Source organism: Nipponia nippon, unplaced genomic scaffold (assembly GCF_047370975.1).
Source record: "Nipponia nippon isolate SJK-2023a ecotype South Korea unplaced genomic scaffold, ASM4737097v1 scaffold_3, whole genome shotgun sequence".
Taxonomy (NCBI): domain Eukaryota; kingdom Metazoa; phylum Chordata; class Aves; order Pelecaniformes; family Threskiornithidae; genus Nipponia; species Nipponia nippon.
This window is the reverse complement of record NW_028262347.1, coordinates 67026226-67051526: the sequence shown is the minus strand read 5'-3', so window position 1 is coordinate 67051526 and position 25301 is coordinate 67026226. Positions and strand designations below refer to the sequence as shown.

Below are 25301 nucleotides of genomic sequence, written 5' to 3'. Positions count from 1 at the left end.
GGAGCTGGCCGGTGTTGCAGTGGGGCTGTGTTTCCATTCCTCTGGGCATCCTTGCACTGGTATCACTTGTTTTCCATGTCCTCTGGATATTAGTTCAAAATAGTGAAGAGCAGAGGTCCTGACATAGCATGACCCTGACTCACAACTAAGTTGCTTGAGGACCCCCAAATTGTCCCAAGATGCAACAGTAAGCATCAGCCAAAAGAGGAGGCATATTGTATCAGGTCCTTGGCAAACAGCTTCCTCTAGGAACTCTAGAGAGTAAGCACCACCTGTCTGTCTTGCACCTGTCTCAGATCTCCATCATTTCCTCTGTCCCCAGGTCCCTGGATGAGTCCAAATGTTTGGCAGACTACCACGTGGAAGGCGAAAGGAAGAGTTCGGCTGCTGCCAGGCTCTGAGCACCAGTGGGAAACTAAGAAATTTGAATTACAAAATCAACTGGCTGCTGTGAACCGATGCAGCTCCTTGGAAATTTGATTTGCTTACCTTATCCCTGGCACCCATGGCTGTTAGCATGACCCTTAGAAATCAGATGACCAAAAGTACTATGGCTTCAGGCTTTATTTCTGGAGCAAGCTAGAGCAATTGCTCTGCCTGGAGAAAAGTAGTAATTAGTCATAGGTTTAAACAGAGTAGTGAATCCAGCCCACCTGGCAACAGAGAGTGCTAAGCTTGGGAAGCATCACTTGCATTAGGGCCCCAACCTGTGGTCGTGGTCTCATGCTCCAGACTAAATGGTGGTTTAGCTCTGTTGTTTGACATTGTTTCTGCCCATCTGGGCTGAGAAGCTAAAGTCTAATAAAAATACTGAAGTCCTGAGGCTTGTGGATCACCCTCGGTAGGTCACATGTGGAGGGGATGTGGGACAAAGCCACGTGGGGAAGGCAGACAGGATGGATTTTACTGTCACAGGAGGCCAGGAGTGATGAGGACACGGAGAATGTCTTCATTTCATTCAGGAAAACTTAGGCAGCTACAGATTTTCTGGAGACCAGACTGGAGAGGCTCTATAGTATATAAGCAGCCCACTTCCCTGGCTGCCCATTTTCACTTAGCTTCCATCACCTTCCTCTCTCAGGGTTTTACAGAGAAGCACAGAAAAAAAAAAATAGCAACACAAAACAACAAGAAGAAACCTCAAATAAATGCTGTGACACCAGGCACACACATTGCTCACCTCTATTTACAGTCCCTCCTTCTTCCCGCTGCAGCTGTGTCCCACCTTGGGCTGGCTCCAGAGCTGGCCCAGACCTTGGCGATACTCCAAAGGTCCCTGCAGATTGCTGTGACCCTGGCCACCTAAGATAGGACACTGGCATCCGGAAAGCTATTACAGATGACAACAGTAGCATCACAACAGTACAGAAAGTACAACAGGGATAGTTCAGTTTGTGGAAGACCGAAGGGAGTTACGAACAAAGCCCACCGCAACCTCCCTCCCCACCACCTCTTTCAGCGTACGAATACAGGCAGTTGTGCCACCAGAAGCGGCTGTGCCAGCATGGCGGCCGCTTCCTCTTTGTTGCCGCCTGTGCTGCAATCTTGCCGGGCAGCTAAAACCACCAGAGCACCTACTTTCACAGGACACATCTCTGGACACGTTCATTAGCTACAAATACGTTCACCAGGCTGGACTGCTTTCCGACTAGTTTTCCTCCACAGTGAGGTTTCGCTTATGCTAGCTGATTATCACAAAATATTGCTGGGACCTGAAACTTAGGAGCCCAAGTATCATTATTTTAAGATATATATGGGAGTCAAAGTCCCAGTATTTCAAGGAGACTTCAGCTGTTCAAAAACAGGGCTTGCAAATATGTATCTTCTAGTTTGAACATCAAAACAAGTATCCAAACAATACCCACAAAGAAGCACAAACTAGACTCTGTGTGCCTTTCCAGGCTTTGTCTGTGTTTCAAAAATGCTCCCATGACCAATTGTGTGTTAACACGAGCAGCCAGCTGAGGCTGAACACACATTAACTACACACATAGACAAAGACAAAATCATGAATGATCTGACAGGTGATAGTTTTCAACTTCTTGGTCTTACCATCAAGGGTCTTGCAGGGACTCCTTGCATCAGGAAAACCGAATCTGTATTGGCACAAGGGTCAGATTAATACAGCTTCTCCTCATTTCATCACTCCCTCCCCCCCAAAAAAAAACCCAAACAAAAGAAACAAGCTGCACCTCGCAGATTCCCCTACTTGCATCTGCTGCCAGAAGGTATTTGATGCCTTCATCTCTGCCAGCTGTTGCTCCTTCCTGCTCCTGACCTAATGCAGCTGGCAAGGCAGCGGGGAAGGCAATCCCATGAAAAACACATCTAATGCTTTTGGGACAAATTACAGATAACGTGTGATTTGTTTTGTTAGGATATCTATTCTTCAACTGCAAAAGATGTACTGTGATTCTGAAATGAGTAGGTGTGGATTGTAGCTGAAGGCACAACAGAATAATTGAATTGCCTCTCCCTTACCTAGCCAGAGCTCTCATATTCAATTTTACCTTAGCCACTAGCTAATGTGCCAGCTACATTTTGATAATGACTTGCTTCCGCAGCCTCTGGGCAACCACAAATTGATCCTGATGTGCAAAAACCCTGACTGTTGATATCGAGTTGTTGGGATGCTTTTTACAAATCAACAGTGCTCTGAATCCGTCCATCTTCCCTTCTGTGAATTTCCACTGAGGTCCTTTTGTTGCAGCAAATTGCGGCAGCTGGCCTTGCAAAAAAGAGGTCTGGAAATTGGGGCTGCAGCTTCAGCTGTAACAGGTAGAAGAGAAGGAATGAACTGGGCTGATCACCTGGCTGCTGAACTGCAAGCCTGCCTTCCTTCGAGTTTGTCTATGGGCTTGCTAATGTGAAGGTAGCTCCTCTCTGCCTTCCCCTTCTCTCTGTCCTTGTGCAGTTCCATTTCTTTGTTGTTAATTGGCTCAAATGAGGTTTCCTCAGAGACTTGGGCAGTTGTACCATCAGCCAGTAATCCGCTAATTCCCTTGGACACGCTGGAGTCCCTCATGTGCTACCCTACAACTGCATTTTGCAAGTGTTGCACTCCTCCATGATACACCAAATCGACGTTATGTTGTGATCAAAGACGTCCTTGTCCTCAGAGCAAATTCCAGCACAGTTATGGCAGTTGGCTGCACAGTATACCATACATTTGAGCAGCAGAAATTTTCAAGGTGTCACCATCTAAAGCAAAAAGCCCTTGGAAATTAATCTCACAGGGGATAGGCTTTGACACTTTGCAGAAGTAATCAGCGCAAAGCATGTCCTGAAAGTCTAAGTGGTTTACCTAGACTTTCACAAGAGGGATGGCAGCTATCATTGGTATCGGAGCTTTCTTATGTCATGCTAGGAGTCTATACAATAATAACAAAATATTTGTAGTGAAATATGAAAGAGTGGATTTCTGGTTTTAACATCCCAGCCAATGTTACTGGGAAGCAAGGACTTCACCCCTCCTTTTTCACCTAGGCAATCCCTAAGCTGGGAGCAGGCAGGGAAGATTTTTTGTTTTTTAACTGCCCCAGCGTGATGTTGGTCTGTATTAGACAGCAGTGGCTTCATGGAGGTTCACATAGCTACTGAGTAATGTCATCTATCAGGACCTCAGGAAAATCTAGACCTGAGAAGTTACTTGTTAAAATACCCAGTCAAAGAGGCTGAAGATCCAAGTGAAAAAGCTTTCCTGTCAGATTTCTTTGAGAATCTTCTCAAAAATAAAATAAAATGTGCAAGGTAGAGGTGTATCATCACCTGTCAAAGCTGTTAGCACGTCTTACATGGCATCCTGAGCTGCTGCTGATAATGATTCTGCTGCTACATTACCGAGTTCTTTATTCCTAGCATGGTGGTGAGTATCTAGAGGGCACAAGACCTCTGTCCGGAATTGCTAATTTTATGCACAGTTTTGGGTATTATGAGTGTTTTCAATGTCTCCCTCCTTGGAGAGGACCAGCACGAGCTGCTGAAAGACTCAAGACCTTTGAAACTTCATGTTTCCCCTAAGGGCTCCAAGAAACAATGTCCTTCCTGAGTCTAAGCCACAAAGGTCCACACCTTTATATAAATTTTGGGGATCATTTCTAAGACGACTGATTGCGAGTCTTGCTTTGCAAGGGTAAAAGACATGCAGGTATCCCTACAGCTTAACATGTCTGCGGGCTTCAGGCTCCTTCATGTGGTGGGTGGACACCAGCTTCTGGTGCATTGCCTCCATCCTGGCCTCTCTGCAGCCCAGCATGGAGGGGCCACCTTCTCTTGCGACACTGGAGATCACCCAAGTTCAAAGAAAAGGTCCTGCTTTACAAGCAGCTTCCACACCCTGGAGAGCACATTTTAGTTGTACTAAGCTAGCAGATCACTAGATGGCCTCATAACCTCAGCGATTTGGGCAGATCCAGGCTTAGGCTGTGTAATCGCCAGATTTATTTTTAAACACCTGCCAGCCTCGGTGCCGCAGGACTTACGATCATCACCTCAGGCAATGCACAAGAGCCTTTTCAAAATGTAGCGTGTGAAATTTGGGACGCTTTGTCCCATAGGGAAGCTAGAGAAAACCATGTTTATCAGTCTTGTCAGGAGCTGCTCGTATTCCCTAAATGCCCGCAGAAGGGACTGGGGACGGGGCAGAGCCCCGCTGGGCGCTGCTGGGGGGCTGCAGGGCCCCTCCGGCCTGCCTGGGCTGCAGCCAGCTGACCAGCGCAGCACAACCCGCCCCCGCGGGAAGGGCGGCCGTGGGCCCGCAGCAGCGGACCAGGCAGCCGGGAAGCCAGGAGCCAGCTCCAGCCCCGGCCTGGCCTGCCTTGCCCCCTCGGGAGGAGCCTGGCCCTGGCCCCGGGCCCGCCTGGGCGGCAGGCGAGCCCCGGTCCGGGGGGACCCCTCTGCGGAGGACAGCGGCCGGGGAAGGGGGGAGGCGCGGGAGGGTTTGGTGCCTTGTCCAGCCACCGGCGAGTCGCAGCCACCGCCTGGTGAATCGGCGCCGCGTGGCCTGAGAGGAAACACCGCCGTCCGTAGGGCGCCAGGCGCTCACCCACGGCAGAGCTGCGCCTTGGTGAGCAGCAGCACCACGACGGCGCCTTACGGGGGCCGCTCACGCCCGCACCGCGGAGGGTGCGGGGAGGGGAGAGGCGAAGGCATCTCCGGAGCCGCAGGAACAGGAACGCGCCCGGGGAGGAGACGGGCGGGGGGAGGCAGAGGCTCCGCCGAGGGAGAGGCCGGCGCTGCCCCGCGGCGCCTTCAGCAGCCGTGGCTGTTGCCAAGAGGCTTAAGCCGACCTCGGCTAGGCCGCGCCGCGTTTGGCAGCGGCCTTGATCTGATGTGCAACGGAAGAAAAAAAGAAAAATCTCGTTTTCGTTGCTGTCAGATTTGGATACGTGTTATTACTCGTTTTCCCATGTGGATTTTATTAGCACTTTAAAATGCAGAGCTAGCTTACATTGACGCAAGTCTTTTAAAAAGTGCCTTAAACGAAGCAGGAACAGAGCAAGCACGTGACACTGATCCCTGATCTGGATTTCGAGAGGGGCCTCCCGCGGTCGCTGCCCCGAAGCCCTGCGGTATGGGGAAAAAACCCAACCCCAAGCACCAGCGAGGCGGCCGGGGCCGGGGCCGGGGCCGGGGCCGGGGCCGGGGCCGGGGCCGGGGCCGGGGCCGGGGCCCGGCCGGAGCCCGCAGGGTCGATGGCGCAGCCGCTTTAAGGGCGGGCGGGAGCGCGGCCCTCCCCGGCCCGGCCCGGCCCCCGCGCAGCGGGGCGGAGCGGGGCGGGGCGTAAGCGGCGGCGGCGGCGGCGGCGGCCGGGAGCAGCAGGTAGGTGTGGGCCGGGCGCGCCCCGGCCCTGGCCCCGGTCCCGCCCCGGCCCCGGTCCCGCCCCCGCCCCGGCCCCGGCCCCGGTCCCGCCCCGGCGGGGGGCGGTGCGGCCCGGCCCGGCCCGGCGGAGCGGCGGCCGGGGTCGGCGCGGCTGGGCCTGCGCGGGGCGGGAGGGCAGGGCCCCGGCGGTGGCGGCGGCCCCGGTGCCGGCCTTCCCCTTCCCCTTCCCGGCGCGCCGCTGGGGCTGCCCGTGCCCCCCGGAGGCTAGCGGCCGCCTTGCAGGGGGGTGCCCAGCCCGGGGTGCCCGGGTGGGAGCGGCGAGGGCCCCGCTGGCTCGCCCCGGGGGGCGGGCGGGCTGCTCTTTGCCTCCCTCGCTGAAGCGGGCAGCCTTTGGCCTGGGCTAGGTCTGGCTTCCTCCGGTGGGAAACGTGGGGTCGGCGTGGGGATGCTTTGAAAAGCACCTGCTGCTTTAAAAAAAAATGCTTAAATTGCACAGGAATTGGGTTTTCTTTTTTTTTTTTTTTTTTTTTTTTTTTTCCCTTGATGTGTTTTGCTTGGTTTTGGTTTTATCCTCTTTTCCAAGTTCTACTCCCCCCTGATGTTATCCCCAATAAGATGGGAAGGCCAGGGATCCCTGAACACAGGGATGTCTATCCTGATGCCTTCCTGCACAGAACGCTTAAGCTCAGTTTGGCATTCTGAGCACAGAGCTCTTGGCAGATATTTCTGTACAGACAATTAATTTAAAAAGAGTAACTGGCATGACAGGCAAGGCAAAATAAAGGCTACCAAATCTCAGCCCTGCTGATTTGCAGCGATTCATGGGGAAAAAACAGCATACGGCATTAGCTGACAAGACTTACATCTCTGGTTGATTTCAGTTAACTTCATGCTTCCCTTAGGCAGATGGGGATTATAGAGCTCTGCCTTCAAGAAGGAAGGCGTTCGTTAATTACACTCATTAATTACATGGACTCTGCTGAATGGCATTCTCAAATGTGGAAAAATGCAAAACGTTCAGTCACGTGTATTTATAATAAAAATACAAAGGCTTTAGCCAATGATTTAAACAAAGACTTAACTGGACTGTCAGCCTAAATAGCAAAGTCTTACGTGAGGGAAGGTCACAGCTTAGCGTTTTAGTAAGAGCTCAAACTAAACCCAGGACCTAAAGGAGAGGCCAGCACACAACAAAAATGCCACTAAACACGTATGAACTTTTACTAAAGATACAGCCAAATAAAGAAAAACTGAAGTCTTGAAATACAAAATGTTAAAACTGTTTTATTAGCACATTTTTCCTATTGTCCCTTTGTCTAGTTTTTTTTAAGGACAACCTGCACAGCTCTAGATGGCAAAGCTGGCCACGATTCTGTAGTGAAAAATAGGCAGGGGTGGGCTGAAGTTGATTTTCTTCACGCATCGTTCTGCTTTTTTATGAAAACCACTGCGGAAGAGAGAAAACAATGGCAAAAGAGAGAGTGAGTTTCTGTTGTGTCTGCTGGTACTTGCAGTCTTGCTGTTGTGGAAGCACAGGCCTTAAATGCTTCTCTTGTCATCAGCTTAGGGGGAGCTTCAAAAGCTGTGCCCTGAAGCAAGGAAGTCCGAGTTATTGAGAAGAAATTAGAGAGCAAGATGAGGAAGGAAAAAGATATGGAAATAGTAAAGGATGGATGAAGGAGGAGATCTGAGCAGGAAGGCAGGAAAACGGTTGCTCTCTCTTCAGGCCACTGCTTGGTAAGGAGCCTCGTAGGGTCAGCGTAGGAGCGAGCCAGGGTCTGCAAGAGATGGTGGATGAGAAGAGTGTGGTGGTGGTGACGAAGTGCTGAGGGGCTCTTCTTCATTCGCCTCTCAGCTGAGTGCCGTGGCTCTCCACTCTCCGTTCTCCTGGTTCTTAAATGAGTCTAAACTCTGACGTACCAATCTTCCATGCTCCTTTTCTTCACTGCTTGTGACCTGAAAACTGGCCCTGAGTGGTGTCAGAAGGGCTTTGAGTGTGAGCTCATCTAGTCTGAACGTCTCGCCTTTTAAAATCTCAATTTTTTAAGATGTCTTGGATGAAGTTTCTCTCTCTTTAGACAGCTTGGAGCACGTTTATATAGTTTCCCACAGGGAGTGGGCTACAGTGATGGAGGTCTACTTTCTTCTACAGCTGAGAGCGTCCACATGAGACTTGCACCATAAGACTAACTGATCCTTTAAAATACAGACTGAAGTGCAACAAATTGGGAGTATTCTGATTAAGATCAGTTCTTGGGGATTTTTTTTTTTTTTTTTTTTTTTCATTTTGGAGCTGGCAGCCTGACAAATCTGAGGGAGAAAGAGGGAAGTCTTCTGAGGAAATCCTTTAATTGCTTGACTTTAAAAAGATGCTTTCATGTAAAATACTCATCACCATTATAAAACTTGTAATTAATGGCATCTGTCAAGCAACCTACTGATAACCTTTGCTATGTCCATAGGCCCTGCAATGCCAGATTCAGTGGAAGAACCTTAAATGGGAGTAGCTTGCTGTGTGTATATCTTCAAGGCAGAGGGAGGGAGATGTTAAAAGGCTGCACGTTTAACTTTTAGCTCTGTCAGCTGTCCCGCTAACTGGTTGTTTCTAATGGGATGTGTTTATAGCACTCTCCTGAATGGGTCTCTTGATAGCTTCTTCCTCAAATACCCCTTCTTTCAGACTTCAAAGGCTCTTTGGGCAGGGGCAAGGCACGCGTTGATGGTCACACAACAGCACATTGACCTCCTCTTCCTAAAGCCCTGGTGCTGCATAGCCTTGAAGTTACTGAAGAAACATCACTTACATAGCGTTGTTCTCCTTTCAGGAACTGTCATCCGTCCCTATAAAAAACAATATCCTGTGAGTTGTTTCAAGCTTTCTGCCTCATCACCTGCTGTGCTCATCGATAAGCTGTGCTCCAAGCTCTCCTGGGGAGGGTTTGTCCTTGGGGAGACATGGCCTTCCGTGGCTGGAAGTGGCTTCTCCTCCTGGGCAGACAGAACACCTTTGCCAAGGCTTGGAGGAGCAGGAGGGGAGGCCCCTCTCTGCGCTGGAAGCGCTGCTGCCATTGGAGCGCTGGCAAGTCTCTGGACCCTGAGGTGAGAGCGTTCTTGGAGGAGAACACAGAGGTCACCAGCAGCGGGCACCTCACGCCAGAGATACGACTGCGCCTCCTCACCCCTCGCTGCAGGTTCTGGAGGGAAAAACCTGACCTGTGGCCTTACGGGGACCCGTTCTGGGCAATTTACTGGCCAGGAGGCCAAGCCCTCTCCAGGTACGCAGCACGCCTCACCAGAGCGGATAAGTCCAGTCTGCTGTGGGCCAGGATGGCAGACCTGGCTCGGCTTGTAGTGATTCCTAGTGACGTGTATTTGCCTTGTATGAGAGTGCATTATCCATACGCTCTACTTATACAGGAGAGATGCAGTCTCTGCTGGTTGGCAGTGAAGTTTCAGCACCTGCTGTGTATAGAATAACTTACGGCGCTTAGGTTGAAATCCGTGTCTTCAGTGGTGATGCATGTGTTGACAACGGGGCTGAATTTGGATCTGTGGAAGGGCTGTGCAGCTGCCATCAAAACCTAGCGAGGTGTTTAATTCTGTCACTCATTGTCGCTCCAAACAGGGGGATTGCTGTTTCGTTGTAACACATGGGCTTTTTTGTGTAGGAGGAGTGTGGATGTGTCTGGTCTGTTGAGAAAAGCAGGTTTATGCTGATGCACTTGGGAGTGCTGGTTGCCTGAATCGCTCTCCTCATTTAGGATTTCAGCAGCCTTACTGTCAAGCTTTATTGTGGCTGTTTTAGTCACATCAGAAGCCCCATTTTGATTTTGGCCACTTACTGTCAAAATGTCTTTAATGTTCCCGATTCCCAGAAACTAGTTAAAGTTCTTTTATTCTGTAAAATCAAATCTCTCACTTTGAACAGCAGAAAAAGTTAATAATTGTTACAGCAAAGAACAAGCTGTCAGACATTCCCCACGTAGATGAAAGGGAAGGATCTGAATTGGGGCTTTGCTGTTTTTCTGCAAGAAAGCATAAATAGGAAGGCATTTTTGACCAGGAAAAAGATGAGTCTTGCAGTAAAATGGCGAGTTGATTAGCCTGCCATGTAGATGAACTAGAGTGCTCTTAAACATCGCGTAACTAAATTGGATAAGGTAATCTCTACACTTTGTTATCATATGATTCATGCGCCCAGATATTTGGGTAGCAATAATTATGTGGCATTTCACCACTTTATCGGCTTATTGTTCATGCACTCGTTTTGATGTATTGGGAATGTCAGAAATTAGCTGCATAGTCTGGAAAAGTAAAAAGAAAAAGGGAGCGTGAAAACATGCTGGTTCCCTAACTGTGCTCGTTTCACAGTTTGCATTTCCACAACATCAGGAGTCTGCTATTTCAGGCTATTCCTCTTGCTGTAACCTAAGATACCTCCTTAACCCAGCACGGCAGACAGCAGTCTCCAACAGCAGCCTAATGCGCTGTGTGCGTGCCAGGGGATACAGTCTGTTCCAGCTGTCCTAAATCACCACGATCATTAGCGGTAACTTGAGAACCACTCAGCTGGAAACAAGGCACTTGCAGCTTTAGGCCGGATCGTGCTCTACACAAGTTACTGCTGGAAAGTCATTGCAAATCCAAGCATAGCCCCTACAAAGGGGAAATGGAGCACTTTCTGTGGAGGTCCCAGCCCTGTCCTCCACCTTGTTGGTAAAATATGGGCTGTCCTCAGAGAAGTGAAGGCCGCAGGGGGAGTGTTGCCAGACTGCTGAGCCCCTGCACAAACCTCCTGCCTGGGTGCCCTCAGCATGGAGAGCATCTGTAGAGCTTCAAAGTAGCAAATAATGGCTGCAAGTGTAACAAAGCTGGGTGCCAGACCTCACAGGAGAAGCCAATTTTCATTGAAACGGAGCCAGTTTCAGTCACTGGATTCACAACCACATACTCACAAGCACCAAGCTGTGCGTGTCCAAGCTGTCTGGTAGGATTCCTTGTGATGAAATGTAGGACAAGAGGTATGGGACGTCAAGTCCTCCTCATGCCTCCTGGGTCCCTGATCTGGGTATTTTGTATCTTCAGCCCTGGTCTTGACCTTCCTGCTGTGGTCTCTTAATGGCTTGAACTGTTTAGTTTGAGGGGAGGTTGTCTTTTGTTCTCCCAGTCTGGGCTCCTAGGAATCTGTATACCGATGTGCTGGGACCTAGGTTCCATTAACACTTGACACTCTTGTTAGGCCTCCATCTGCCATTCCTGCTGGTCCTTCTAGGCCCAGACATCTCCATCCATCCGTTCGCCATTTACACCAATCTTAACATTTCCATTACAGTTCTCTGCATTGGAACCCACCTGCAAAAGCTGTGCTTACCAGTAACCCTGCGTGAAGAGTCAGCCATCACCCTCCATGCCAGAAGACAACACAAATGTAGAATCCTTTCCTGTTTCTACTTTAACAGAAGTTGTGGCAATTGGTAGTAAATTAATGGCAATTTGCAGTAATGTATGTCACCTAAGGCTCTTCCCCCTGTAACTTAGGGCCTTCCCCTTTGCAGAAGACTGAATTTCAAGGCAATTGTTGAAGTTCTGAACCCTCAGTAATGGCTGTATGATTTATAGTGTTTAACCGTAACCGCTGCTTGCCTTTTGTCAGTTCTTCTCCATTTCCAGCCTAGAGGTCTTTGCTCGCCGATTCCTCTTGGCAGGTGTCAGCAACTAGATGAAAATACTCTTTCTGCTCACTGCTGCTCTATTCTCATTTTCTTGTTGCTACTCAGGAACAACATTAAGCAGACTAGAAGTATTTGCATCTGTGGCTGCACGGCTCAGGAAAAGAGAGAGGAGAAATTCCTCTTCTTCCAAGCAGTTGCCTAAGCAGTATTTTAGGGCAATGGGTAGGCCTTGTCTTTTGATGGGTGCAATATTCACTGCGAATACATCTTCATGTTTCTTCAGGCAGGTTGCTTTTAATTTCTGCAAACCCTTGCTTTCCTGTTTCTGATGCCAAGCGTTTTAGCCACCTTGCTGTTTGTGTCCATTTATTAGATAAGCTCACCTGTCAGAGAAGGAGCTGACTGAAATAAAATGTTGCTTACTTGGCTGGATTTCTTTTGTGTTTGGGGGGTAGGGGAGAAGTAAGGGAGAAAGACGAGAGTTCTTGATTTTTATATTAGCAGAGACAAATAAGGAGCTACATACCAGCTGCGTATGTGGAATAGTGTTTTTAAGATACCATGCTTCATTACATGTATGACAAGAACTCTTACGCAGTGTAATGCAAAACTGAGAAATTTGCATAATCTTGTTCATTGCTTTAACAGTTTTTCTTTTCAGGTATATTTTAGATAATCCATGCGTTGTTAAAGGACGGTCGGTTTTGGATCTTGGAAGTGGATGTGGAGCAACAGCAATAGCTGCTGTGATGAGTGGTGCATCGCAAGTCCTTGCTAATGACATTGACCCTAGTAAGGCCTTTTTCTTTATCTCTGTGTAAAGATATTTATTAATTTTTAAAGCACAGTTAAGACAGACCTTTTCTTTGCTCCATTTGGGAGAAATTCAGGTTCCAGAGTTCTGAGCATGCTAAAAAGATGAATGGATTTTGCCAGTGTTAGAAGCTGGGTTGTACCAGCCTCTCTCGCACCGAGTATATCTCCATAGCTCCTTAGAACGAACAAACAGCCAAGTTTCTATCAAGTGTTGCCTATGCACCATCACGGCTGGTTTGGAAGAGAACTCCAAGCGCAGGTGGCAAGCTGGCTTCTTTGTAGGACCATGGCATTTTCCTACACTTTCATATGTTAGGTCCTAGATTTTGCCTTTCCCCCCCCCCAGGCTTTGTCTTCCTGTAATTAACTTATGAATTCAGTTTATTCATAATTTAATTACTCATTGGTAGGGAGAAAGTATATCCATAGATTAAGGCAGTTGGTTATTCTGGTTTGATTCTGATTGGTTTCCATTGGTATCCATTCCAGGAATAGTTCTTTTCTGTGTCATAAAAATCCATCACTTTATGCCAGATTTTGACCCATAATGAAAACTGTGGAAGTCCTTAAATGGGATAAACAAAAATATTTAAGAGATGATATTTGCAGATCATGTTGAGTGCCATTACGCGGCACATGCGGGACAAGCGGGGGATCAGGCCCAGCCAGCATGGGTTTATGAAAGGGAGGTCCTGCTTCACTAACTTGGTCTCCTTCTATGACAAGGTGACCCGCTTAGTGAAGGAGGGGAAGGCTGTGGATGTTGTCTACTTGGGCTTTAGTAAGGCCTTTGACACTGTCTCCCACAGCATTCTCCTGGAGAAGCTGGCTACACACGGCTTGGATGGGTGCACTCTACGCTGGGTTAAAAACTGGCTGGAGGGCCGAGCCCAGAGAGTGGTGGTGAATGGAGCCAAATCCAGTTGGCGGCCGGTCATGAGTGGTGTTCCCCAGGGCTCAGTGTTGGGGCCGGTCCTGTTCAATATCTTCATTGATGATCTGGATGAGGGGATTGAGTGCACCCTCAGTAAGTTTGCAGATGACACCAAGTTGGGTGGAAGTGTCGATCTGCTGGAGGGTAGGAAGGCCCTACAGAGGGACCTGGACAGGCTGGACCGATGGGCCAGGGCCAACTGTATGAGATTCAACAAGGCTCAGTGCCGGGTCCTGCACTTGGGTCACAACAACCCCATGCAATGCTACAGGCTTGGGGAGGAGTGGCTGGAGAGCTGCCTGGCAGAAAAGGACCTGGGGGTGTTGGTTGACAGCCGCCTGAACATGAGCCAGCAGTGTGCCCAGGTGGTCAAGAGGGCTAATGGCATCCTGGCTTGTATCGGGAATAGCGTGGCCAGCAGGACCAGGGAGGTGATCGTGCCCCTGTCCTCGGCACTGGTGAGGCTGCACCTCAAGTACTGTGTTCACTTTTGGGCCCCTCACTACAAGAAGGACATTGAGGTGCTGGAGCGTGTCCAGAGATGGGCAACAAAGTTGGTGAGGGGTCTAGAGCACAAGTCTTAGGAGGAGCGGCTGAGGGAGCTGGGGTTGTTTAGTCTGCAGAAGAGGAGGCTGAGGGGAGACCTTATTGCTCTCTACAACTACCTGAAAGGAGGTTGTAGCGAGGTGGGGGTCAGTCTCTTCTCCCAAGTAACAAGCGATAGGATGAGAGGAAATGGCCTCAAGCTGCGCCAGGGGAGGTTTAGGTTGGATATTAGGAAAAATTTCTTCACCGAAAGGGTAGTCAGGCACTGGTACAGGCTGCCCAGGGAAGTGGTTGAGTCTCCATCCCTGGAGGTATTTAAAAGACAGGTAGATGTGGTACTTAGGGACATGGTTTAGTGGTGGACTTGGCAGTGCTAGGACTCGATGATCTTACGGGTCTTTTCCAACCTTAACGATTCTATGAAATTGAAAGATGTGTCAAGGAAATTTGTAACTTTCATTTTACTTTGACTTTTCTTCAGTTGCAGGAATGGCAATGATCTTGAACTGTGAACTGAACCACCTGAATCCCTTCCCCATCACCATCAAGAACATCATTAATTCAGAGGCTGGCAACTGGGACCTCATTGTTCTGGGAGATATGTTTTATGATGAACAACTTGCAGATGGTCTGCATCACTGGCTGAGGAAACGCATCAGGATAGAGCAGACTGAAGTGCTGATTGGTGACCCTGGCAGGCATCAGTTTTTAAGCCACAGCATTCACAGTCAATTGCACAAAGTGATAGAGTATTCACTTCCCGAGTATACTAGACAAGAAAACAATGGATTAACATCAAGTATCGTCTGGAGTTATCAGCCCTCAAATAGCTTAGAAAGCTGTTGAAGCTTGCTTTCTAATGAATTTTGTCTCACGTGGTTGGCTTCTTTTGTAAGTATGTAAAATGAAAATGGGAATTAAACATGGCACGTATCTGATGATGCAAAGTAGATTACTGTACCTTTACTGTACTGATTTCAGTCACACTCACTGAGGCTTTTGCTCCATTTGAGGTAAAAACTACATGCAAACTGTATTCAAAGGGGCCTGCACTGAAGTGCAAATCCAAAGACAAGTTACATGTAAGAGTTTGCATGCTTGATGTTTTTCATGTATATTCATGTCTTGCTCTCTGACACTATTGGGAAATGTTTTGGCCATCCAGCATACTGCTACGGGGGAGGAGGCGGTGGCTGAAAGATTACTGTACTGCTTTCACAGACTTTTGCAGCTTATTTACAAAGATTATTGCTGTCCTTCATAAAACTCTCCGCTAGATAGCTCATACTATGCTCAACTTAAAGTGCCTTGCTCTTTTTCTGAGTATCTCTTCTGAATGTCAAAGTAACTATTTTGAATCTTCCCCTTCCTCTCTATAATAAAAATTTACTCTTCCTTGAAGCTGCCAGAGTGATTATTTAGGAATTGCACACAAATCTAAAATACGCTTCTTGAACTCTAGCCAAAGTAAGAGGTTTTAGTAAGTGGAAAGTGGCTAAGTAGTGATAGCCGTAGGGTAACTTTGTCCCCTAGAGAATGGGGTCAAATGAACTACATTCCCTAACTTTGCAGGGGTAGTAAAAAAGGCAATCTGTCATCATGGGAAGCTGGTGAGGGATGAAGAAATCTTTCCTTCTGTGATGTTTCTGAACAGAAGGTAACTAAATAAAATCAGGGAATAGAAGTCAGATATAATTATTTTTCTCTTCTCTTAAGGAGATGCTGGACAACAAGCTCCAGAATTATTCCTGTCAGTGAAGAACCCTCTGCAGGGTTAAAAAGAAAAAAAAAAATTGATCCACAGATAAGAGGCTGTACATGCAGCCATTTGAAGAAGAAACCAATGTTTTCAGAGCAATCTTGAAGGAACTGTCACCTTCAGCAGTTAACTATTGACCAAGCAGTGATGGGGAACTAATAACTGCAGAACGGAACACAATGCACCTACAACTATGCAAGTACCAGGTGATGTCGTAGAAGCTTATAAATGTGAAAAAGTATGTAGTACTCAGAAAACCATGGTGTTTATGAAGGAGGAGGTTTAGGAGCACATTCAGGTGTACGTGGTCATAAAATGTAATTTAACAAATTTCCAGAACTATCCAAACAGAAGACTGACTTACAAACTTTAATCTTCAGAACAATACGTGAATATTCTGCAGTACTCATCCAACAATTTACAACAATAACAATATCCAAACAATTCAGAATATGAAGTGATAAGTGCATACATTATATTCTTCTCCCACTTCACCCAGTGCTTGTAAACATTTGTTGAAAATGACTGTGATTTAACCTGAATCAAAAAATATTCCAGTAGAGTTATGCTACTAATAAACACATAAGACAGCAGACTCAAGCTCTGACAGTGAAAGATTTAACATGACTTACTTACATTAAACTTTCAAACCTAAAAATACAGTGTTAATTCATTGCAACGTTGTACAGATTTTTAAGCTCAAGGTGAGGATATACCACTAAATTACACGTTTATAAGAGGCTATACGAGAAGACAGTGAATCTACATGGACATTTAAGGACACAGCGTAAGCTGCATTTTCCTTCAACATGACAAATCCAAGGTTACATTAGCAAGGGGAAAAAGGACAACTTTGCCAGTGAGGTTAGCAGTGGCACTGTCCCACAGATCGAATTTTTTTTAAGTGTCCTTTGCTGTTACAGATTTTTGTGGTCTTCCACCTTTAGCTGCTTTACATTATCTTAACTTATAATTTTCTTTCTGGATGTAGCCCTTGAGATGACAGTCTGGCAACCATCACTGCATTATGTTATAGTTACATATTGTACAATAACAGACTGAGGAAACTGGGCTTGTTCAGCCTGGAGAAGAGAAGGCTTTAAGGGACCTAAGAGCAGCTTGCCCATATCTATGAGGAGGTTATCAGGACAACAGCCAGGCTCTTCCAGTGAGAAAGGGAGTAAGTTGAAACAAAAGAGGGTCAAATGGGATAGAAGGAAAACTTTTTTCCACGGTGAATACAGTCAAGCAGTGGAATAAGTTGCCTGAAAAGGTTGTAAAGGCTCTTCAGTCTTCAGTTTTTCAAGACTTGGCTGGATAAAGCCCTGACTAAGCTTGTCTGAGCTCTGAGCTGGCCCTGCTTTGGGCAGCAAGTTAGACTAGAAACCTCCTCAGGCCCCTTCCCACTGGAGTTAGCTTACAATTGTACTTACTCTTTTTGTGGCACCCTTCCTGAAACCAGGGCTGGCAGCCTGATCCTTATGCTTTACTTATTTGACACGATTACTGAGTGTGTCATTGCTGCTGCCTAATCAGCTAGGTGGATCAATATGAAAAACAGTGCAAAACAAATTTATTGCCAACTCATGTCCAAGAGTTCAAAGGAATGATGGGTCCTGACTGATACCAGGGATTTCACAGGGTAAAACAATAAACTACTCTTTAGCCAAAAAAGGAATAAAATGTGGTAGATTAGGTTCTTGGGCCTCTCTCTGGTCCAAGGATTTGCTGCAATTACAGCCTTCAGATGCTAGTTGCTAATGTAGCAAAACCAACTTCTTGTGCTTGCAGGAATGGTTTGTACTGGTGCAGTTACACCTATAGGTATCACAGGAACACATTCATCACTGGGCTGAGCCATGGTACTGGATGCAACAAGAGTTAGGGATTTAGGTGCTGGAGTTTGAAAATTATGCTTTCAGTTACACTTGAACAAGTTTTCTAAACAGACTTGCTCTTCCATAAACCATACAATCAACGGAAGAAGAGAGATTATTGTCAGACATCATAATATCCTTTAATATTACTGGATGGAACATATATTATCTTCCATGCAATTTGATCTGAACTTTAAATAGATTAGTAGAAGACTGGCTTATTTCTGCAACACTTAAAATGAGCGTGGCTATGACAAGTGTTAAATTATAAAGTGAACATATTCCTTATGGTTGCCTAAACTCATGGGTTTCTAAGTGTCATCAGATCCATGTAAGACCACCCTAGCTAAACCCTGCTACTTCCAGATGCAGAGTATCAACATAGTGTGCTACCTGCTAAATGCTAAATTTGCTAGTATTTAAAAAAGTTTAATGTAGAAATCATAGAAGTCTCACTAGAGGTTATGCTGTTTCAAGAAAGCCAATGAACATGACTTGTGATGAGTCCACTGCTCCACCATGTAGTAAACTCATTCTACACTTCTAATTATTTTTTTTTTTAATATGACTACAATTGAATGAGATATAAATGGTTGTTATTTTCAGCTTCTAGAGGCCACTGGAGATACAATAAACTGCATACAGCAGAACATATACTCTGCTGAACTCTACCGTCCTGAGATTCATGTACTCATTCACTAAATTTGGTCCTATTTCACTCACAGCTATGCTTATGAGGACCAATGTTTTGTTCCCTAGAAGGATTTTCATGCAGGAACATAGGCAAAAGCCAGAGCAAATAAGTATTTGCCCATATACAAGATTCTTTTATGGGTCATAGCTACTATTCTGAAATTTGTTAAGTTTCCACAACAATTTCAAAGCAAGTTTATGTTTACATGTTGACAGACTGCACTTTTGAATGTGTAAAAATGCAGCAAGTATTTGATGGTAAATAAAACCAGAAACCTGCAGCACCAATAACATCAAAATAAAGGTATCTACAGTTTTTCTTCCAGACCTAGCAGAAGTACATGGTGAAAGGAGACTGTTTGTTACTACTTAAAACACCTTTGCATTGCTGTTAATGCCACCTCCATTCACCAGTTCTGTCTGTTGACTTTTTTCAGATTGAAGTCCCAACTTTACAGACACTTCTGCATAAGTGTTAATACTATGTTTGGGCTTGGTACTTCTAGTTGCAACTACTCTCTCAGACTACAACCTCAGAACAGAAACTTAATAAAATTGGCTTTGTATACGTAACTAAGATGCTAAAAGATGGTAAGTATTAGCCAAATCTGATACTTCAAGGACGCTGAGCGATGACAGTGTAATATTAATTATAGTTTAACTTTTCTCTTAATGAAGTACAATCAGATCAGCAATGCAAAGACAGACAGGGCTGTAAGTAGAGACAATGGGGAAGCCCAGACTCACAGGCAAGGACTGGAATGGCGACGGAGACCTCTGGTGGGAGCAAGGAGGGAAGCAATCTGGCGGTACAAAAGTCACCAGCTATTTCTCCAAGGTGCTTGTTTTCTGAAAGAGCTCTCCCATCTGTAAACTTTACACTCATACATACACGATAAATAATCAGTAAACAGTCCATGTCACTTGCTTGATTTTGTTTGATATGACTAGCTGCTCTAAAACATCTCGGGAACGATCTGCAAAAGAACCAAGGAACTTCTTGTTATTCATTCAGAATATATATAGGTGGTGTTTAGAAATTAGGTAAACAGCAAAATAATTCAATTATATATCTGCATTTATTCTTATCTTGCTATTACAACATCACACCAGATACACCTGCAGCAATGCAAAACCACTCGGTTCTTTCTCCAATCACATAACTAAAGCATCACCGACCAACTGAACTTAAAAAAGGCAAGATAGATTGTAACATCTCTTAAGTTTCGTTTGGTTTTTTGTTTTGTTTTTTTTTTTTCAGGCTGACCAGTCCTACTCCATTCCGCTGTTTCTTGAATGGATGCTGTTCCATACTTTTGGAATAGGGTAGGGTTTTAATATGCTAACATATTTTTCTGAAGTCTTATCATCAACTTTGGGTCTTAATCAGCATGTTGAAGGGGGGGCGGAAAGGAAAGAAAAAAATCCAAACTCCAAAACACAAAAAATCCCTCTCTGAAGGTTGCCACGTTGGAAAGCAAAACTCTCACCTTGCTTTGAAAATCTCAATCTATGATTATTATGTCATCTATTAAGTTACTCTTTGTTTGGGATTACTTACAAATTATAGCGTGCTTTTCCAGAGAGCAAGAAGATACTATCAGGAAGTAATTACTCTTCTTACTCCCTGCACAATTTGACCTACCTGTCACCAATGGGCATCCATGGAACAGAAAAATGTGTATCTTTGGACAACAAGTAAGGACCGCTTCCACAGCGACATCAGTCAGATTCACACAGCGTTCCATGTGGATCTCCTGTTATGAAAACAGTAGTAACAAAAGCCTGTCAGAGCACTCAGTTTCAGAGGCAGAGCTTTCCTTTGCCCAACCATTTTCAGAGACTCCTACCCAGAAGAAACTATGGCCTACTACTGCTCTGTGCATTGACCCTATATGTGGTCCTGTACAGACCAGGAAAATACCCTCAGGAAAAATAAGACAGCTTTTCTGTGAAGAATCAAAACTAAAAACATAAATCTGAGTTTTCCCAAAACACATATATCATTCAAGACAACTGAGAAAACTCTTCAACAAGATTCTACGGTGTTCGAATCCCATCAGTTTTCCTACGACACACATTCTCCTAGCAATCTGTTGTCCAGGAGAACAGAACCCAAACTGCATTCTGGGGTTTCCGAAAACAGGCAGGATTCTCTTCAGTCTCTGCTGAAGTTTCTAATATCTATCTACCTATATGCCTACATAGTTCCTAAAAGAAGCCTAAGAACTTCTTCTAAGACTAGACTAAAACCTGCTCTCTTCTTCATTTCTGTGCAGTTACATAACTAGTACCTATTGCATGTGCTAGAGAAAGAATAAATTCAGACTACATTAACAGATTATTACCAAGTCTTTTTTTTTTTTCCCTCTAAACTGCCTAACATATCAATAAATATAACATACAAGAAGAAATACAGAAAAGAGACTATCAAATCTAATGAAAATAGGATTTGGGAAAATATACTTTGGGGATCCTGGGATAAAAATAAACAACCCTGTTGTTTTGTTGTGAAAGAGTCTTTCCAAATGATAAACTACAAGGATCTTGAAAGAGCACAGAAATGAAAGGGACCTTTTGTAATAAATGCAACTTTGTACAGAATGATGATGCAGAAAACAAGAACTGTATTCACAGAAGCAAGATATACAAAAGCTGATATATGTACAGTTTTTAGTTCATTTTAATAAGTGAAATGTGGAATCTGAATGCCTCTGAATTAAGTAAAAAGATGTATAAATCGGTCTGCTAGTTACAGTTAGAGAATTTTAAGACCCTACTTTTTTTACCATGTACCTGACATTGGATCACTGTCCATAAATTTTCACTTTGATGACATGAAACAGAGCTATAAGGATTGTGACACAGACAAGGAAGAGAGTTACACTGAAGAACAGATTGTAGCAAATAATTCCGTATTCTCTACTAAATTTCTTTTTCTTACTGGTTGTAAACCAAGAGACCTAAACTGTTCTAGCTTTTTATATTGACAGAACACAACTTTTTTAAAATTGTCAATCCACAGAAAAACATTAAATTTTGCCTTATTAAAACGGCACAGACCCCCCCCCCCCCCCCAAAAAAAAAAAAAAACCACACCCAAAAAACCAAATGCAAAAGCACTCAAATACCTGGCTTTTAAGAAAGTAGAAACAAGTATTGAGCGCAGGAAAATGAACAAGCAAAATCCATACTACTATTCAGTCTGGCATGACTGAAATTTCCCATTAGTTCTTCTGAAACCAAAGCTCACCACCTCAATATTACTTTCTTGAACACTTATTGATGAAGCAGGTCTTATATAAGCTACCTAACTTGTTCTTCCTGATCTAGTACAGCTTCCACAGGCATCCATGCACAGCACACAAAGAAGAAAGCCTGTGCACTTTCAGAGACACAGTAACTACAGCAACACGACCAGGAAACACCAAAGGCCACACTTTGTAAGCTAGAAATTTTTATTAAAAATAAATGGAACTGCATTTCTGTGGTTTGAAGAAAAAGGGTTTACACACAAGAATATAGTTCTCTGTGAACCATGGACAGTAATAATACAGAAGACTGAAGATAATACTGACAGAGTAACTATACCAACGTTGCTGGAAAATAGTTCAAAACCCTCTAGGAACTTTACAGAACCCTGCTCTGCTCAATAGCAAACCCAAAACTTATTACAATAAACTTACGAAAACTTATTACAATATTTGTGTTTTAAGACATAAGTACTGGGGACTTTTGAGAGTGACCTAGTCCGAATGACCTATTCCAAATCACAGTGATACACATTGTTTTACATTTGTAGGCTGGATACGAGAGGTGTCTTATGAAGACTATCTGCATAGTCTCAGGGTTGTTTAGAAAACCTGGAATCAATGTTTTGCTACAGCTAAAGGTGTAACCAGCTAAAAGACAAAGATAATTTCAAGTCATAGTATATAAAAAAAGATCTTTCATTTCTATGGTCTGAAAAATAATAATTTCATCTTGTACCACAAGACTTATCAAGACTAAAAAGATTGTCCAAAATAGACAAAAATCAGCTGGAAAAAAACAAAACCAACTAACTGTTCACCCTCCAAATAAAACAATAATAGTTCTATTTTTTCCAGGTTATTAATACTGTCAGCTGACCCAGAGTTGGTATTTTGTTTACGGTTTTTTTTAATTAAACACTATAAACTATCAAACGTATGACTTGTTTCCCATCTTAGTTTCTCGATGAATATCTTAGATTCAGAACCAGCCTTTACAAAAGCAAAAATACATACAGATAAAAACTGTACTGTATAGAAAAGTAGAAGATCATTTATGGTAAGAGGTATGGGATGCCTCTTCTCCATCATTTTATTACTGTCTGAGTGCCTAGAGAATCTTTATGCAAAGACAACTTCATCTTCACAGTTGCTTTCATGAGTTAGAAATTCACCTATGCAGAGGTGCTAACTGATTTCTTAAACCCACGAAGTTATCCACATTACAAATTCTGCCTCAGTGTTCAACAGAATCAAGAAATAACTCCAAAGAAATCAAGGGAAAAAGTTAAGCATTCATTTGCATTTATTATACAGCGCTCTCAAACAACATGAGTTAAAATAAGCAAACTACATTCAACAGAAGAAAAGTAATTTTGAAAAGACTGAGGTTCTCAAAAAGCTGGTCTGGGGCACTGCTACAGAGAGACAGAAGATGTTCAATTCATAACTAAAACCAGAGCAAGTGTGTACACAAACAAAGGCAAGTCAGTCAATAAAAACCATCCCTCAGAAATAATACTGATAATAATAATTTAAAAATGCAGGTATTCGCTTTTGTTCATTTCTTTGTTAAGTAAGTTACCTTCAAATTCTTTGAACATGTTCCACTCACTAGTGCTGTAACGCCATCATCTGTTACCTAGAGAAAAAAACCCACATTGTTATTAACACAATGGATTAAAGTTCAATTTTTTCAAACACAGCTATTTGGGGGGGGCGGGAGGGGGGAAATTATATGCTTAACATTACAATCTTTTCTTCCTAATTAAGCTTGTAGAGAAAATTATCCAAGTATGTTCTTTTTCAGTCTGCAACACTGTTGCATTTTACTGCCATGTGATCCAGCCTCGCTTTCTACCAGGATGTTTCCAACTCTAACTGCTATTTCTGCAGCTTCCTTGTCTCATTTAACAGTGGGTACTGTATTATGGTCAGAGCGTGGCACTTTTAATTTATAAGGCTTAAAGCATTTCTGCTCTACCTAGACCAATTTTTGTCTGGTTTTCAGGACTGCTGGAGATGTTCCTGAAGGAAGTTTCTTGGGTTCGGGAAAAAAAAAAGTAATCATAGCAGTCTTTTATCTGCTGTTTTACTTTTACTTAACTTCAAGCAAACCAGTTACATAAAAGCAAAAATCCCTCAAACAAGTAGTCTTACAGCAGCCATCATACACTTGCACTAAAAGGTTTATCAAAGTGATTGGCTACAGACAGCCACGAAGCAATGATTACCTGCAAGAGAGAGGAGAGAGACAAAAGATATTCCTTTCCTTAGAAAGGCAGGAAAGGCCAATTTATTCATTTGCTTCCAGGAACCAAATTCATTAAACTTCCTCCCCACTTCAAAAGTTGGACTGGATATCAGATCTGTCACACAGATTTTTTTTCATAGAGCTTATATTAGATGGCAGGAATAGTAGTCATCAAATATACACAGTAAGGCTCAGCCAAATTTGACAGCTAGAATCCAGAGACCGCAAGCTCCATTTCTGTTTAAAGATTCGATTATTCCCATTGCACAAATTGCCTTACGGCCTTCTGGCCCTCTACTGCAAGTCTACTGTACAGAACTGTAATAGAAAGGGTCAGATCAGTGCGAACAGAGAATGGACAGGAACATCCCAGCATAGAGGCACATAAACGCCTGTAAGAATGGCAGGTATTGTCAGTACCTAGCTTAGCAGGCCATCAAGATGACCACACATTTAGCTCCTGAAGACACCCAGACCAGGGGACAAAGGGCAGTAAATGAATAAATTCTAATAACTCCCAGAGGTGGGGCAGAGAGTAATCACTGTCAGTTCCTAAAGGGTATAAAACGGCACATCCAAAACCAGTGCACAGTCACCAACCTAAGACCAACCTGAGTAAAGCGATGAAGATTTGATAGCCTGTGTCCCTTTTCCTCCATGTCATCAAAACAAACCAGGACCAGACTGCCTGGTTGGTGCCTGAACACTGGAAACCATCTGAATGCTACTGTCGTGATACTTGTGAGTATATGGTTATGACAGCATGAGAGCATGACACTGGTTTTGTATTAAAGCAAAGTCCCCTCACTTCCTGTAGGAGCTCACAGTAACCCTTGCTATACTATTGTTACAGTGTCACAGTATTGTTTCCTACTCTACTGAATATCTATGTGCATTCTCTGTAATGCCACATCTGCCCATCCTCTTCAAGGGATACACTTATATTGGGGATAAACCACCTGCAGTTAGTACCAATCCACAAATACATCAGCTTCTTGGTACAGACCAGTCATCACTGAACTCTCCACGCATCTCTAGCAAAGGTTTACATAGCCCAGTACCAGCAGTTAAGTACATTAGCAACCCAGCTCTGTTCTACTGCCACGGATGAGTGGTTAGGCCGCCTAAAGAATCACTGTCAAAGATATTTGCAAAGAGTGATTTTAATAGAAATCTGTAAAAGTGTGATTTAACAAAGTTCGGTGGCAAGGTTCACTCTATTACTTATTAAATGAATGGAATACGTATGAAGAGAAAGAAAGAGGAAATTGAGTTAGACGAAAAGACAAGGAGGAAAAGAGGGCCCGCCCGTTGAGTCACGAGGTTCAGAATGGAGCCCCTTGCTTTCTAAACTCCTTCTCAGAGAGGAGCCTAGGTGCGGCTGGATCCAATCCTACTCTCAGACCTGATCAACGATTTATGTCTAACAGCAGTTTAAGGTTTGTTCACAGTTAAGAGAGAATCACAAGAATTTAGCAATAACTAATCATTGGTTAATTTAGCATCTACAAGGTGATTAAATAGGGATTACTACAATATTTGTATCAATACACACAATAGGCCTAGTAATTTGTCACGACTTCAGTGAAATACTCACAATACGCATATATGAAGGTACCTAATAAAGATTCCCCTTGAGTTCAGTGAAATACTCACATCAAATAATTAACTCATCGGGT

At 44.4% G+C, this 25301-nt stretch overlaps 2 protein-coding genes across 15 annotated transcripts in view; one reads left to right on the top strand and one right to left on the bottom strand.

Annotated features, from left to right (window-relative positions):
* Positions 1-4965: 4965 nt before the first annotated feature.
* ETFBKMT (electron transfer flavoprotein subunit beta lysine methyltransferase) lies at positions 4966-15769 on the top strand. Of its 6 annotated transcripts, none has more exons than XM_087764768.1 (5): positions 5610-5820; positions 8646-9095; positions 12154-12284; positions 14270-14679; positions 15505-15769. In XM_087764768.1, exons 2-4 carry the CDS (start codon positions 8776-8778, stop codon positions 14632-14634), a joined length of 816 nt encoding a protein of 271 aa, XP_087620894.1. In that variant the 5' UTR covers positions 5610-5820; positions 8646-8775; the 3' UTR covers positions 14635-14679; positions 15505-15769. The 6 variants fall into 6 exon arrangements, with proteins under 6 accessions (XP_087620891.1, XP_087620893.1, XP_087620894.1 ...); XM_087764764.1 differs by lacking the exons at positions 5610-5820; positions 15505-15769 and adding exons at positions 6429-7301; positions 7383-7557 and having other exon boundaries at positions 14270-15189; XM_087764765.1 differs by lacking the exons at positions 5610-5820; positions 15505-15769 and adding an exon at positions 4966-5065 and having other exon boundaries at positions 14270-15189.
* Positions 15770-15900: 131 nt separating this feature from the next.
* AMN1 (antagonist of mitotic exit network 1 homolog) overlaps positions 15901-25301 on the bottom strand; it is a 37700-nt gene continuing 28299 nt past the window's right edge. For all 9 annotated transcript variants that reach the window (XM_087764778.1, XM_087764770.1, XM_087764771.1 and 6 more), the window contains 3 exons: positions 22954-23010; positions 19763-19874; positions 15901-19094 (listed from right to left, as the gene is read on the bottom strand). In XM_087764778.1, the coding sequence (XP_087620904.1) occupies positions 19021-19094; positions 19763-19874; positions 22954-23010 (243 nt within the window). In that variant the 3' untranslated portion in view covers positions 15901-19020. The remainder of the gene's footprint in view (positions 19095-19762; positions 19875-22953; positions 23011-25301) is intronic.